The sequence below is a fragment of the Mus musculus genome, chromosome 4 (genome assembly GCF_000001635.26).
Source record: "Mus musculus strain C57BL/6J chromosome 4, GRCm38.p6 C57BL/6J".
NCBI classification, from domain to species: Eukaryota; Metazoa; Chordata; class Mammalia; order Rodentia; family Muridae; genus Mus; species Mus musculus.
The window spans coordinates 118144365-118159969 of NC_000070.6; the positions used below are offsets into that span (position 1 = coordinate 118144365).

The 15605-nt window shown below is 51.2% G+C and overlaps 1 protein-coding gene across 5 annotated transcripts in view; it reads right to left on the reverse strand.

The window, feature by feature from the left end:
• The window catches only part of Kdm4a (lysine (K)-specific demethylase 4A), a 43134-nt gene that overhangs the window by 7408 nt on the left and 20121 nt on the right, over window positions 1-15605 (reverse strand). For 3 of the 5 annotated variants that reach the window (XM_006503010.2, NM_001161823.1, NM_172382.2), the window contains exons 12-17: window positions 8826-8946; window positions 4321-4502; window positions 2634-2838; window positions 2195-2271; window positions 1717-1772; window positions 9-117 (exon numbers count right to left, since the gene is read on the reverse strand). In XM_006503010.2, the coding sequence (XP_006503073.1) occupies window positions 9-117; window positions 1717-1772; window positions 2195-2271; window positions 2634-2838; window positions 4321-4502; window positions 8826-8946 (750 nt within the window). Of the gene's footprint in view, window positions 1-8; window positions 118-1716; window positions 1773-2194; window positions 2272-2633; window positions 2839-4320; window positions 4993-8825; window positions 8947-15605 lie in introns of all 5 variants that reach the window. The other 2 variants (XR_003954917.1, XR_003954916.1) reach the window with 1 other exon arrangement.

Below are 15605 nucleotides of genomic sequence, written 5' to 3' on the forward strand. Positions count from 1 at the left end.
TGGCTTACCAGTTTGAAGCGGGGCAGAGGGATTTTGCTCACATCCACTGGACTTCTTTCAGCAATGTTGACAAACCTTGCTTCTAGAATTGCCACTGCACATGAAACATGAACCCATCTGCCAAAAGAGGAAGTTTCAGTCACCCGTTTTTATAGCCCCAGGGGCCTACTGACCAAACTTCCTCTATCACCCAGCATGACCGATGGAAAGCGTCATTTACCACCATATGTAGTACTGTGCACACACTGCCCGAGGCCAGTGCAGGGGCAACCCGCTTACACCACCTCCTTGCTCTGGCAAAGCGCCTGACCGAGAGTGGTGGGCTTTTCCCTCCCAGACACCTTTTGGGAAACAGACATGCCCAAAGTTGGAATGTTGGGGTTCCACTGATGTGTCAATTGCACAAGGCCCGGGGTTCAGCCCCAGCTCGATATGAAAACCTATAGGAGCCATGGAATCAAAAGTCTGCACTATTGGTTGGGCTGTTATTGGGGATGGGAACAGGTCTGGCCTTAGAGGGCAGAACATGGATCAAAGGTTAAAGGGCAAAGATGAGAGGTTCAAGCAGAGCCATTTCCACTTCAACAAAAAAAGTTACCAGCCAGGCTCTACCTGCCCTGGGAGAATTACAGTGACCACTGGTAACAGCCGTGTTTCAGTAAAGGAGTGAGGATAGCCACACAGCCATCCACCACGAGCGGACAGCCACACAGCCATCCACCTCGAGCAGTATGGGGATCCTGCCAGGGTGGGAGGCTGGACACCCGTGGGGTTTTATTCAGAGACAGGCCATCCACTGCCGGCTGCTGTCAGCCCACATGTGCTGTGCTACTCTCTACAGAGCAAGCCCTCAACAGCTTGTGTTTCCTCCTCAGAGGAGGTAGACCTGAGACAGCACAAGGGTATAACTCAATGAGAATTACGTGTACGGAGGCTGAGAAGCCCAGAAACTTCTATAGCTCTAACAGTGGGTGGCCTGCCTAAGCTCTCCCCGGTACCCAACAGGTTCCCCTAAGGACATCTGCCTGATCTCCACCAGCAGGTCTAGCCAGGCAGTTAACTGTGGAAAGTGCTTGGCACTGTATTATCTATAATCCCAGTCTGTGGGAGGCTGAGGCAGGAGGATCAACAGTTAGATGCCAGCAGGGACTACACAGGACATTTCAGGAGACCTTGTCTTGAAAGAAAGAATCAGGACCAGAGAGCTAACTCAAAGGTTGAGAGCACTGGCTGCTCTTCCAGGGCATCTGGGTTCAATTCCCAGGACCCACAGAGTGACTGACAACCGTTTGTATCTCTAGACCCAGGAGACCCAAAGTCTTCGTCTGGCCTCTGTGGAAACCTGTGCACAGGATGCCCAGAGATGCAATGCAGGCAAAACAGCCACACACATAAAATAAGTGCATTGTTTTTTTTCTTTAAAAAGGAAGGCAGGCAGGCAATTGTAACCAGGTCAGTGTCCTCACTTCCAGACCACAAAATGCCTGTGTCATTTTCTCAGGACTGTCATCTCTCAAAGAAGGACACTGCTTACGTCTTGCCTCTGAGGAAAAGGTGAAGTGAGACAGGCAGCCTAGGCCAGTCTTGCTCATTCTATTCCAGCTCCGTGCCATGGGCTGCCCGAGTCCTCACCACCCCTCCGGAGCAGCTCCTGCCCTCGAAGCACTGCACATGCTCAGAACTGGGCCTGGGCGTCAAACTTCCCAGAGAACTCACCTGTCGTCATTGGCTCTCTGCAGGGCCCCTCCACGCAACGAGCATAAGCAGCAGTCCTGTCCGGAAAGCAGAAGGAACACAGTCACCAACAACTCACTACATACAGTCTGCCCTCCTGAGACTTCCTGTGGACAAGAGCAGTGTAGTGGCAGGTAGGCCTTCAGGTACATGCCCTGCAGTCGGGACTCCCCTGAAGGAGACAGGCCTTAGTGCATAATTAGAACTACAGAATGAACCACTTGAGCCCCATTCTGAGACTCCAAACCAAGAGTCGAATTCTTCAAAGGGAGTGATGGCTGCTCCAGGGACAGCTACCTGATCTGCCCTCACAGCTCTCAGATCCACTGGCTCTGACATCTCCGAGTACCAAATCCTAAGCCAGCTGCTCTGGACATAAATTGTGTCCAGCATGGAAAGAGGCTAGCCCCAAAGCCACCCCGATCTCTGAAGACGATGGGAAAAGCATGGGGCTACTCACTTCCTCCAGGGCATTGGCTGAACATCGAGAGCACATCCATTCTTCAGAAGCCTTGGCAGGAGGGACGCCATAGCAACCTAAGGACAGCAGGAGAGCAAATGCAACCCAACCCAGAGGCTGCCGTTAGAATGCAGATGCACAGTGCTCTCCCAAAGACAGTAAATCATACAGAAATCCCAGAGTCCCCAGGGCTCAACCATACAGTGTGGCCCGGAGACCCAGGAAAGTCAGAAACTGTGGATTCACTGGTACAGCTCCCTAGTATGTATCTAGAGACCCCAAGTTGACAGGCACTGGGATGGATGCTGGAGCCACAAGGCAACTCATCCACCAGCCACCAACTTCCCAAGAAGACATAAGCATCTTTTGCAGCAGGAGACTGGGAAGGCCATTCGGTGACAACTTCTAGCTCCCGTGAGAGGAGGTGAGAGGTACTCACTGGCGTGGACCCGGACACTGCACTTCTTGCAGGACACTAGCATGCTGGTGCCATCCTCCTCTAGGTACGGGGTGGACAGATTGATGTCTGTGCTGCAGCCAGTGGTGGTAAAGCACATTTCGGGGATCAGTGGCTTGGTCCTCTGAGTCTGGGCAGCCGGCTCTGAAGCATCCCCACAGCTCTGACTGAAGGCTCCAAATTCCACCTAAGTGAACGGCGGAGAACGAACGGGGGCAGGGTGGTGAGCACGCGGCTGTGCTCCTAGCCCTCCACCTGCTCCATCAGCAGAAAGCTGGGCCTCTTACGGGTATGACTGCAGCTATAGCTCCCGGGTGCACAGCCATTATCCTGAAGCTACTAATTGAAGTTACCTCTAATGACTCAAATTCAATTTCTCACAGCAGCATCAAACAAAGGGCCCTGGGGGACAACTGAGAAAAGGGAACAAGTAAGAGGCACCTGGGACTTGAGTCTTCCCAAACCAAGTGATAATAAAATTCACAGAGACACCAGCAGCCAGGCACTGCCTGTCCCCCAGGTGCTATGCCACATGGCAGCCCCACTCGGGGACAGCACCCAGAGTCCGTGCTCCTAACGGACCAGCGCTGACTGCCTCTGCCGGGCCACGTCAGCAGGTCACCTGAACTGTGGCACTGTCACATGGCTGGGTCCCCACCTGTGATTCCTGGCTTGAGGGCTCTCTAGAAAGAACATTATGTTTCATAGTCCTCTTGGCAAACTATAGTCACTACAAATATCCTCTGGCTCTGCCGCTGGATGGCACCATGATCCTTATTCCAAGGACAGAGCCGGGAAGCGCGTCACCCTCTGAGCCTATGCCATTCAAGAAACTCTGGCCCCCACCTAAGAGAGCTGCTGACAGTAACAATCAGGCAGTCACGTCCCTCACAAACACGGCACAAACAGTTCTCTGCTTTGCTGCCAGTTAATACAAAGAAGTAGCTGTTGATCCAGCATGTGGGTCTAGATGCCATCCTTCTGCATGCATGAGCCTGGGCCCTGCCAAGCTCAGGGCAGCTGGGCCACTTTAACTGCCATAGGGAAACTGCCTACCTACTGCCACACGGCGTAGGACCCATTTGAGCCTGAGTTGGTTACTCGGCACCTGACTGCTGTGAATTCCTGTCTGACCTTCTGGAGCTCGACCCAAAGCGATCCACACTGTGAGGTCATCAGTGGACCGGCATGGGAAGCCCACAGTTGAGCCCAGCCTTCACTGTGGCAGAGCCTCTGCCCTCCCGCCTCCCTGGCCCCAGCTGCCTTCTGCTCAGGCAGCACTCACTATGACAATGAGGAGGGGAAAAAAGAAAATGGCATGAGAAGACCGGGCTCCTGGCCCAAGGCTAATGTCAAATGGGAAAGAAACTGCATTCTTGTACCCTAATTGATCAGGACTGCATAGGATCGAGAAGAAAGAGCCCTGGTCCAGAAAGATAAGAAGAAACATGCTCTGCAAACATCGAGATCTGTGTCACAAACAAGGGTCACCAGATCAAAGCATTCTTAAGTGTTATCTGCCTGGCATAGCCACGCGAGCATTAACAGAACGAGGATACTAGGGGAAAGGCCTCCTAAGACAAGCAGTGACAAACCTCGCACCCACAATTAAACCCCGCTTCCTCCAATTGCTGGCCCAGGATATCTGGCGGCAGCAAAGCACGCTCACCTGATGGTAGGTCTGGAAGATCATACACACAGCACAGTGAGGGGCCTGTTGGGCCATGATCTCATTGAATTCCTTTTCAGCCTCAAAGTTCGGGGGTCGGTTCTGCCACAGCTGGCTCAGAGGCTTGGCCCAAGCCTCTGTCTCCTCAGCCTCCTCCTCGGGGGTCAGCTGCTCAGAAGTCTCTAGAGGAGGAAACAGAAGTGTGAGTTAGCACCAGCCTGCACACAGGAGGTCTGCCTACAGTGCGGAGGAGTTCAGCCAGTGGCCCTGGCTCCAGGTTAGGACTAAACTCAGGATTCCAGAGGATGATAAAAGGCAAAGGCCAAACAATTACCAACAGACTCCTTTTAGGCCAGGGTGACTTAACTGGGATGTGAGTGGGGACATGGGGGACTAGCCCGGGAGACTTAGCTGGGATGTGAACGGGGACATGGGGGACTAGGGTGGCTGTCGCAACTGCTTTCTGTTGTCAGACTGGCTCAAGGTCTCTATTCTTCCTCATGTTCTGGGTGCTCATCCCACTCTGTCCCCTGTAACAGCTGCCACATTCAACCCTCTGCCCTCTGTGGGCAGCAGAATAAAGCAGCAGACAGTCAGGAACTATGCGGTTTGCTGCCTCCAAAATGCCAGCGAGTCAAGTCCGTTCTCCTCTGGGCTTTCCCTTCAGTTGTCCTGGGGAAACAGGCCAAGACAGGACTAGTAAGGATGAAAGGTGTTACATCATGGCCCTTGGTCAGGACTTTCCCCGCTCACTCTGGAAAGTCCAGGTCGTGGGGGAAGAACAATCTGCCTGGTGGGGGGCGCCGGGGGGGGGGGGGGGAGGCATCCCAGGATCTCAGGAGATGAATCTTCTTCCTGGCCACTAAATGTCTATGTCAACCAGGAGCTTGTGAGTGGAGAACTCACAGGCATAATCCAGTAGCCAGGAAATAAAACTGGCTACTGCATGTTCAAAGACTGGGAGAGAGGGAGGAAAATGCTGATCCTGAAGAGCATCAAGTATTATAAAGCCTCAACCAGCAACTTGCTGGCCTTCCTCAGAGCCCCGGGCCATAGACTCCTCATCTCTCTTCAGTGTGCTGGGCAGCAGCAGCAGGCCTCACAACTCAGGCACCCTTAACCACGACCAAGGAAAAATCCTCCTCTGGGTTCATCTTTCCACAAGAGTGAGACTCACTGCAGAGTGGAACACAGTGGAACTATTCTCACAAAGCAAGAAAGGTGCAAAGCCCACTAGTTCCTGGCACACACAAGGTCAAGGAGCAGGGCAGAACCTTAACAATTTTGAACGCTGGAGAGAACTCTGATAGAAGCAGGAGCAAACGTCGGGACAGATTGATGCAATAAACAGATGAGGAGGCGCAAGCCTGTAGGAAGTGCTGTTGCATGTGGAGATGAGAAGCCCCTGTTGTCTATCCCTCTGGCCATGCATTCAGTGGCTGACAGGAAATTGGCTTTGACAGTGCGCCCATCAGGCATCGCCATGAGGCTACTGCCCAGGGGACTGTGGATTTGCAAACCACTGCAGTGCTACTGGCTACGATAAAAACACTCCTTCCCCCAGAGGCCCGAGGTCTCTGCAAAGAAGCCTAGCGTAAGCTGTGGTGGGCACACCTATTGTAGGTGCCCACATGCTCGCTCTAGGCAACTCTAGCATAATGCAGAGAAGCCATTTCTTCCTCCACCTACCATAGTCAGGTTTCATCTACAGGGACCTGGCAGCTGCCACTGTGCACAGCCAGCCCCTGTGAAGGGCCACTGTAGCGTAAGGAGGTCAGTGTGAACGAGCCAGACAGCCTCTAAGAGCCCAGAGTGCCTGACCCCAACATGAGGGACCAAGATAGTACAGCAGGGACAGAAATAGACAAGCTCATAGACCCGTCTTCACATACTGACATCTGCTCTACTCACGAAGCCAAAAGTGGCCCAAACCATGACATATGTGAACACTGAATGCCAAGGGGAGACTTCCACTGTGTTAAGTGAAAATTGCAGAGATCAGAATTCTAACAGTTTACATATGTAAAGCTTCACGGAGCCTTATAGTCAAGACGTGTGCATCGCACTGAAAATGTTGTTATTCAGATAAAAATGCCTTTTTAAAAAGCCAGAAAAAGAGAGAGGAGAGAGAGACAGACAGACAGACAGAGAGAGAGAGGGAGAGAGAGAGAGAGCGCGAGCCAGCACGCACTTGGGAGACAGAGGCAGGTGGATCTGAGTTCAAAGCCAGCCTGGTCTACAGAGTTCCAGGACAGCCAGGGCTAAACCGAGAAACCCTGTCTCAAAAATAAATGAGAACAGTGAAGAGACCAGATAACCACATCCTCCTCTCAGGGACACAGCAGGTGTCCAGGAGAAGCCGAAGCTGCCAGAGCAGCACCTGAAAGCGGAGGGAAGAAGATCAGGAGGAGCTCAAGGCGAGCCTGGGCTATACCACAGCCTGGGCTATACCACAGCCTGGGCTATACTATACCCTGTGTCCATAATGTACCAGCAGAAAGAAAGCAGACAAACTCACAGTAAAAGTTCTGATAGCAATGAACACATGGGGGGGACCACACAGAGTCTCCTTTCACTTTGCCATGACTGAACACTGCTTATCACAAAAAGTAGAGACAGATGACATCAGTTACATAATTCCAAAAAGACATACTCAGACAACAATTCACACCTGGGCTGGAAGTGTGTGCTCTCAGTATTCACAAACTCCTCTTTGGATAATTTTTCTTTTGCCTCTTGGAAACTTTTTTTCCCTACGGTCTGTGTCTTTTTGTCTGATTGGTTAGTTTTTGCCTTTTTGAAACAGGGTTTTTTATTCTGTGTAATCTTGGCTGTCTAAGAACTAGCTCACAACCACCCGTATGACCCCTCCTCTGGTGCGTTTGAAGTCAGCTACAGTGTACTTATGTATAATAATAAATAAATCTTTGGGCCGGAGCAGTCAGGGACTGAGAGAGTGGAGTTGACCGGAGCGAGCAGAGGTCCTAAAGAATTCAATTCCCAACAACCACATGAAGGCTCACAACCATTTGTACAGCTACAGTGTACTCATATACATTACATAAAATAAATAAATAAATCTTAAAAAAAAAAAAATAACTCACTCTGTAGACCAGGCTGGCCTGGAACTCAGAAATCTGCCTGCCTCTGCCTCCCAAGTGCTAGGATTAAAGGCGTGTGGCACACCTGCCTGGCTAACCTGGGTCGTTTTAAAGCATCAAGGGAAGAAATCATACAAGAGGCAGAAGCTCTCTGAGCACAGACTCAGAGGGACAGCTGGGACAAGACTCAGAGTCTGGCCACTTCTGATCCCAGGGCCTGTAGGCTGTCCCTGTGCCCAGGCTGTCCCATACTTTCTAAGAGGAAAACTGAGAGATGAGCTGTGACAGCATGTCACAGGAGAGGAGAGGAGGAGAGGGGCTCCGCACTGGAGAGTCAGCAGTCCAAGTGGCTCTGGTTCCACAAGCATGCACGAGCCAGTACCTGGGAGGCCTGCCAGCACCAGCCTGCTGCTCCAGGCAACTGAGATGACCACTCCCTGCTGTTGTCAAGATGCGCTTCGAAGCTACACTTCCTAGTTCTTCTTGCACAGATCTCTTAGTTCCCCTTTCTGTCTCCTCCCCAGGCTCTTCTGCTCCTCTGTCCCACCTCCAGCCCCTGCTCAAGCTTCTAGGCATTCTTGATGAGTGAGACCCTTTCATTTAAAAATACTCCTCCACATCGATGTCTTCCCACATCAATTTTCTCTATCCACAGTAACCTTGGGTTTCTGAAGCCAAAAGCCTTAGGACACAAAGATGAGGCCATCAACTCATCTTCTTCCCTGTGGTCTACCCTTCCAGCTCTGCAGACTGCTGCCCAATCCGGCTGGCGCCGTCTTCACTACTTCCGCTTCTCCCACCCCACCAGCATCCGGGCCCAGTGGTGTCTGGGAGCAGTCCTTCCAATGCCAACCCCACTGTGGTGCTCCCCTTCTTCAAACACACCTCCACGGTTCCCTATTGCGTGTGAGGACAGCCTCAGTAGGCTCGTGAGAGGAGCTGTGGACGGCCAGCCCCACGCCTGCCTTGCCCCTCAGCTCAGTTCAGGCGGCAGCGGTGTCCTCCAGCTTGAGCTAGGCAGCACTGCCCGGCAGCTCCCCTGCCTGCACCCCCATTCCCCGTCTCATTCCTGCTGTCCCCTCAGCTTGGATAGGGCTCCTTTCTTTACATCCCTTTAGCTGGCAACCCCACTCCTCGGTGGGCACCTTGAGGGCAGGCACATATCTTAGCCAGCTGTGCATGCACAGAGCTTGGTATCACTGACGCAACTTACTATCCTGAAAAACCAACCTTGTACCTCCTAGGAAGAGAAAAGAAAGAGGCTGCGTACAATCACACAGCCCACCAGCTCTGAACTGTCCTGGGCCCTGGGCCCACGCCCACCCCTGACCTCTGACGCCCGGTGAGGGCAAGGCTCGCTGTGGGGACCCGCTTTCCGTCTAGTGAAGAGAGGAGACGACTTACCGTCATCGCTGCCGCACTCCTGCAGCACGAGTGGGTGGTGGCGTGGGAGCTTGCTCAAGGGCTGGCGGCGACCCTTGGTCTTCTTATTCTCCTCCAGGGAAAGCATGTACTCATCTGCAACCTGAGCAAAGCAGGGCCGATCAGCAGGTGATGACACCGCAGGGCAAACACCCGAGAGCCTCCCCTCTCTCGGGAGGCTGAGCTTAGAGGACAAAGGCTTGAAGGGCCACGTGTGGGATACAAAGTCTCAGAAACAGGAGGAAGGGAGGGAAGGCAGGAGAGCTGAGGGGAGAAGAGGGGCCCAGGGAACAAATAATGTAGAAATGAACAAAAGGTCAATTTGGGGGCTGGAGAGATGGATGGCTCAGTGGTTAAGCTGCTCTTCCTGACACCCACCCGGCAGCTCACAACCATCTTAAGCCCCATTTCCAGGAAGTTCAACGCCCTCTTCTGTAGTTCTCAGGCACTGTACACATGAGTGCACAGACATATACTGGTGCCACGTACTCACGCACAAATAAAAATTTAGACAAATCTAAAAAACATGTCTCAGAAAAGCAGAAGCCATAGTGCCATGCACACTAGTCTATACTGGCACACTTTAGAACTTAGGGCAAAAATCTGTGTATGTCTTGCTTCTTGGACTTCTCAGAAGCCACCTAAACAAGGCAGGGACTCTCCCACTTTAAGGTCCCTGCCATGAAACACATCAGGACATCAGAGGAGTCCAAGCGGCCCTGTCCTTTGGAGGTCAGCATCTGTTCAGTGCTGGGCCGCTGGGCCCTCTATACTGAGAACTTAGACGACAGACAAAGGGAGGTGGCACCTAAGCCATTGCAAGGATAGCAGCCCAGCTCCAACTCCACCTTCCACCCTGTGGAGACTGGGCTCTTGTGGCCACTGCTAGCACCCTTGGTGATCTGAGCTTCCTTTCCTCCAAGAAAGAATGTCAGCCAACACAGGGTGTCTGCCCTCTGGCCCAGGTGACATGGGAAAGTTGTTTAACACTGCATTTGCATCATGCCTGAGCAAACATAATTAGGTTTAAGACGTACAGGACTGATTAATACTCCAGAGTTTCTTTTTAATCAGCATGCTTAAAAATTGGTTATACTGACATTACAAGACACAGACTTGGCAAAACCATTAAGGGAGGAAATGAGGCCTAGAAGCTAGCCACTTTTCGACACTTATGCCTCGGGTCTACGGAAAAGTGGAGGCACTACAGGCCACTTTAGAGGTCTCCTGGACCCATGGAATACAGAGCATCTCGGAGCTTCAGGACGGCGCTTGGCATCTCAAGAGAAAATAGTTCTGTATCGGCCACATTCAGGCAGAGAGCCTGTTCCTGCGAATACAAGTGTACCAATAGGTCCATGAGACCACCCAGTCAACAAATGTTGACTCAATACCTTCGATGTGCAAAGGCCCCTCAGGAACGGAGGAGGTGTGAAGCAACAGACTGACAGGACAGGATCTAGATCTCCTGAGTGAAAGATCAATCCATGGACCGTACCAGAACGAGACAGAGTAAGGATCTTTGGTAGGCACTGCCTGTGACATACAACCAGACTTCCAAAGAGACCCTGCCCACATGGTATACCCAAAGCAGTGTTTCTCTAATGTACAATGGGGCACCATGGTGTAGTTAAGGGGCACTACCCATGCTGTGCATGTCCAGGCCAGGCTTAACCCTCTGCATCATCAAGTGACCAATGTACATAAAAAGGCCCCTCAGCGGATACAAGTGAGGAGCTCCACACAGCTGGGAAGGCTCCCCAGGACTCCAAAAAGTAGTATGGAGTCCCACAAAGCTGCTCATGAAGCAGAGAGGTGCCCAGAACACATGGCAACCCGAATATCTAGACCTAATGTCTACTTATCCCAGAAGACAGCAGGAACAGGAAGGAACCACACCTCAAGAGAAGTTAGATTAGTCTGAGGACAGAGCGGCCTCCAGGATAGGCCACCGAAGCATGGTCTACAGCCAGAGAGAAAGAAGTCAGTAAAATGGAGACAGCAAGACATGTGGCAGACAGAATGCCCATGACCTAACCCTGTGAACAACGTGTTATGTTCATATGACAATGGAGACCTAAGACTGAGAAGCAGGCGGCTGTAAAACAGGGGGACCATGCTGTACGATCTGGGCAGGACCGATAGAGTCCCTAAGGCAAATACAGCAACAGCACTAAAGAAGGCCAGGAATCTTGTGCAGAATGTTCCAGGCCCCTGCCTTCAATAGCGCAGCGCCCCAGGTTCCAGAAATTTCTGTTTCCTCTCTAACATGTGGCCTACAGAGTTATAGTCAACGCTGCCAGTGAGGCTTGTCTTGCACAGAAGCATCTGTTCCCAGCCTTGCCTGAACAAGCAGGTCTGCAGCAGATGTATCTCCGTGGCCTCCTGAGCCATGGGAACCCCACTGCCCTGGTACTTCCGCAGGGCACCGTCACTAAAGCTAGCCTACCAGGTGGCTCTGGACAGAGCTTGGGTGTGGACAAGTAGCATACACACTGAAAGCAAGTGGCCCGGTTACAGCTAGAGGATGCCAGGGGCAGGGTGTGAGTACCTGAGACACACAGTCCTCTCAGAAACCCTCGTCTTTCCAAACACACAGTTGGTGCTGTCAGATCTGTGGGGACAGGCAAAGCTGTTACGCCTCCATGCTGGCTTCTCACTAAAACAAGCCTGCCCTTCAGTCACTCGCTCCACAAGTATGGAAAGCTCATGGGCCAAGCTGGGAGGATCTGCCCAGTGCTGCTGAGCAGGGACGCTGAGTGGAGGAGGCTATGTGTTTATGCATTGTTTGTTCAAGGACAGCCTTGCTCACAAAGTGAATTCCACAATAGCCAGTGACACACAGTGAGACCCAAAGGATAAGGAAGTTGTGAGGCATCTGGGTTTAAAGTAGTAAAAGCCGAATGGAGAATTGCGCACAAGAGCCTGAGGTCAGATCTGCATGACAGGCACCCACACTCCCCACGGCACTCACGTTCCATCTCTGTACAGGTCAGAGTCTCCAAGCACAGCCTGCAGAGCACACGTATCATGCTCTGACCTCAGTGTGGGCTACCAGAACTCTGAAGAAGAGAACACTCTCCTCTTCCCAGACTCCCATTCCAATCACCTTCTATCTACCCGGTACATTCCTCCAAACTTCAAGATTGAGCCAAAAGTCTCCTTTTCCACATCAATGGGGAACTTTCAGCTCTTTCAGTGGGAGCTTCATTACCCATCACCACCCAGTGCTGGGACTGATGCTCCTATCTGTCTGTACTTAGAGCTCTCAAGGAGGTCCTGGAAGGCAGTTCTGGCATACAGAACACAGGCCCTAACGACTCCACAGGACAGCAAGCAGGCCAATCGGACAAGACCTCTTTGGAGAACTTAAGTAGCTCAAAGCTGCCAGCACACACTGACGAAGGACAGAGAAGAATTACCGAGAATGAGAATTCACAAAGAAATGGAAAGGAGGCCGAGCGCACCGGGCTTTGCAGCAGGACGGAGAGGCATCTGAAGAGAAGCCTCCCTACCCTGCGGGTTACCATGGCGAAGGCGTCCTGGCTTCTGTCCACGCCATGGATGCTCAGTGTGCAGCAGCGAGCTGCAATCTGCCTGCGGCAGAGTACACACTAGTCTGCAGCCTTTCTATGCGAGAGCTTGGGCAAGGCTTTGTCCCTTCCCAGAGCCCGTGGACACCCAGGACAGCCTGTCCCTAGGTCATCCATCTATTTGAAAGCAAAAGAGGAGTAGGACTATTTACCGACAGGTTAAAGAAAAGTCACTTTGTTCCATAGTATTTACTGATAAAAAGATGACACCTAGTCCCCATATGCCCATTTTTTTAATCCATCACTTAACTGATATCAAATATAGGAAGAAAAGGAGACGACTGGTATTTATTGACTTACTGGAAGCTCTCCAAATATAAAATAAAAATCACACCAAAAAACTCCAGTAACATTAATTTATAGTAATGGACTGAACAATGTTCATAAAATATTTAGGATCCATTACATCTTTGCTGTTTGCTAGCTAGTTTTTGGACTGTGATTGCAACTCGAAGCAGGAAGTCAGGATTCTGCAAGCACAAGACACACGGGGTAAACCGCCGTGCCACAGCAGGGCAGGCTGGCACCCGAGGGCTTGTGAGAAAGAACGAGGTAGCAGCTGCAAGGGGTAAGATGGTCTCCAAGCCGAAGGCCCTGCACTAAGGGTCATAGAGAGCGACCATGGCATCCAGAGGAAGCATGGGGTTATCAGTTCATTAGCGTGCCACCACTCCAAGGTGCACAGAGGAAGTCTACAGAAACTGAGTCCTGACACTCAGAGGAAGTGGAGAGAATGATCTGGGTACTAAAGACAAGAGGAGGGAGAGCCATGAATGGCTCAACGTGGAGGGGCACTACCCACCCACAAGACCGACGACCTGTGAGTTTGATCCATGGGATCCACACAATGGAAGAGGAGAGCTGATTCCCAATATACAGTGAGAGCTGTAGTCCCAGCACTTGGGCCAGGGCTGGAGGATTTTTAGATCAAGGCTACATAGTGAGTTCCAGGTCAACTGAGGCAACTTTCTGAGAACCTTAATAACAAGATTTGATTGAGTTCCAAATAGATGAGGTGCTGTGTATGAGGCAGGAGCCAGAATTAGGGAGCAGAAAAGTTCAAGGTCAGCCTGGGCTGTATCAAATAGCAAGGTCCAGAGCCAGTCAGATGACCAATCAGGTAAAAGCACTTGCCACACAAACCTGCTAACTTGAGTTCTGTCCCAGTAACCCATAGGAAAAGCTAGATGTGCTGGCGATCCAGGACTAAGGCAAGACAGGAGGCAGGACTAACCAAAAGTTCTCAGGCCGCGTAGCCAGGAGCATACTGTACTACAGCAGCAGCAGCAGCAAGAGGCCCCACCCTAACACGGTGGAAGTAGAGAACTGACTCCTGAAAGTTGTCCTCTGACCCCCAAGTGTCATGTATGCAAGTACCCACATATCACATGCATACATACACAAACAACCCTCTCCCCTCAAATCCTGAAAAAAAAAAAATTACATAGCAAGATCCTAGCCAAAAAAAAAAAAAAAAAAAAAAAAGAAAAAGAAAAGAAAAGAAAAGAAAAGAAAGAAAACAAAACAAAACACCCCAAGGTGCTAGAGATGCGAGTTCACAGCTGAAGGTGTACAAACAAACACACACACAGAGCACACACATACACATAATTCAAAGTAAGTATTTTTTTTAAAAAAAACATAAGGGGGTAAAGGAAGCTGAGATGGGGTGAGAGGCAGCAAGCACTGAGCAAACCGGTGAGGACGAGTGAGGAAGAGAGGCAAGCCAGCAACACGTCTACCAGGCCGCATAGGGAAGGAAGGTCCACAGGGCCCTTCTGCAAGGGTGCAGCGAACTCACGAAGCATTCCTGGTTTTCAAATATAACCAACCAAACAAGTTACTTAATATGAAGGGAAAAAGAAAGCCACGTAGGTCTCTGTGAGTTCAAGGCCAGCCAAAGGTACACAGCGAGATCTTGTCTCAAACAACCAACATCCAAAGTCTAGGCAAAGGAATGTAGACACTTGGGGTCTGCGCCCTCAGTTGCTGCCACCGAAGCGTGCATGTGGAGTGGAGATCAGAAACAACTTCAGGGGCTGGATCCCCCCTCCTACCATGTAGGTTCAGAAACGGAAATCAGGTCATTAGGCCTGTTGGCAGGCACCTATCCCTACTGACCAATCTCACCAGCCCCTTTTTACAATTTTCTTAATACTGGGTCTACTGTAGCCCTGGGTTGGCCTCAAACTATTATGTAGCCAAGGATGGACTCCTAGTCCGACCTCGTCCTCCCAAGTGCTGGGATTACAGGTGTGTAGGTAGCATCATGTCTAGCTTGCCCACTTGGCCCTGACTGGAATCTGGGAAGCCAGGGAGTAAGGTTATGTGGGAGAGGTGAATCAGCTGCGGCCCATTCATGTCCTTCTCGGCACGGCAGACCTGCCGGGAACCATGATATACAAAGTGAACTGGCTTCTGGTGACAGTGGGCACAAGGGGGAAGCCTGAACAGGCACAGCTGTGCACAGTTTTGGGAATTCACACTGGTATATCAATGACAAGCTAGGACTCCACAGAGCAGCGAGGACTCCACAGAGCAGCGAGGACTCCTACGAAGCAAATGCCCCTTGAATATTGGGGTTTGACTAAAATGGTCCCATGGCTCAGATGTTGGAACACTTGGTTACCAGGGAGAGCCAACACTTCTAAGGATGAGGGGGTGTGGCCTTGTTGGTAGAAATGTGTCACTTCGTAGTTTTAAAAGCCCATGCCAAGCCTAGCTATCTCCCTTTCTGCCTGCAGATCAGGATGGACGAAGCAACTACTTCTCCAGCGCATGTCTGCCATGCTTCCCGCCATGATGGTGAAGGACTAAGCCTCTCAAACTGTAAGCCAGCCCTCAATTAAATACTTACAAGTGTTTCTAAGTATCTCTTGTAAATATTGTAATTATCTCTTGTAAGTATTTGTAAGAGTTGCCTTGGTCACCCTGTCTTGTCACAGCAATAGGACAGTGACTAAGACTGCCACCTCATCTCAAATCTCAAAACATCTGGGCTGCAACAACTGCCACTCAAACCTTCCAGTCTCTAGGCAACGAGTCAGAGGAAGAGCTCCCACCATAGCAGAGCATCCAGCCAGCCAAGCTTGCGTTTTACACGGCACAGTCCCTGAGCTGCTGCTGAGGTGTGAGCCTCTGCATTGAAAGACACACAGAGCAAAGGTTA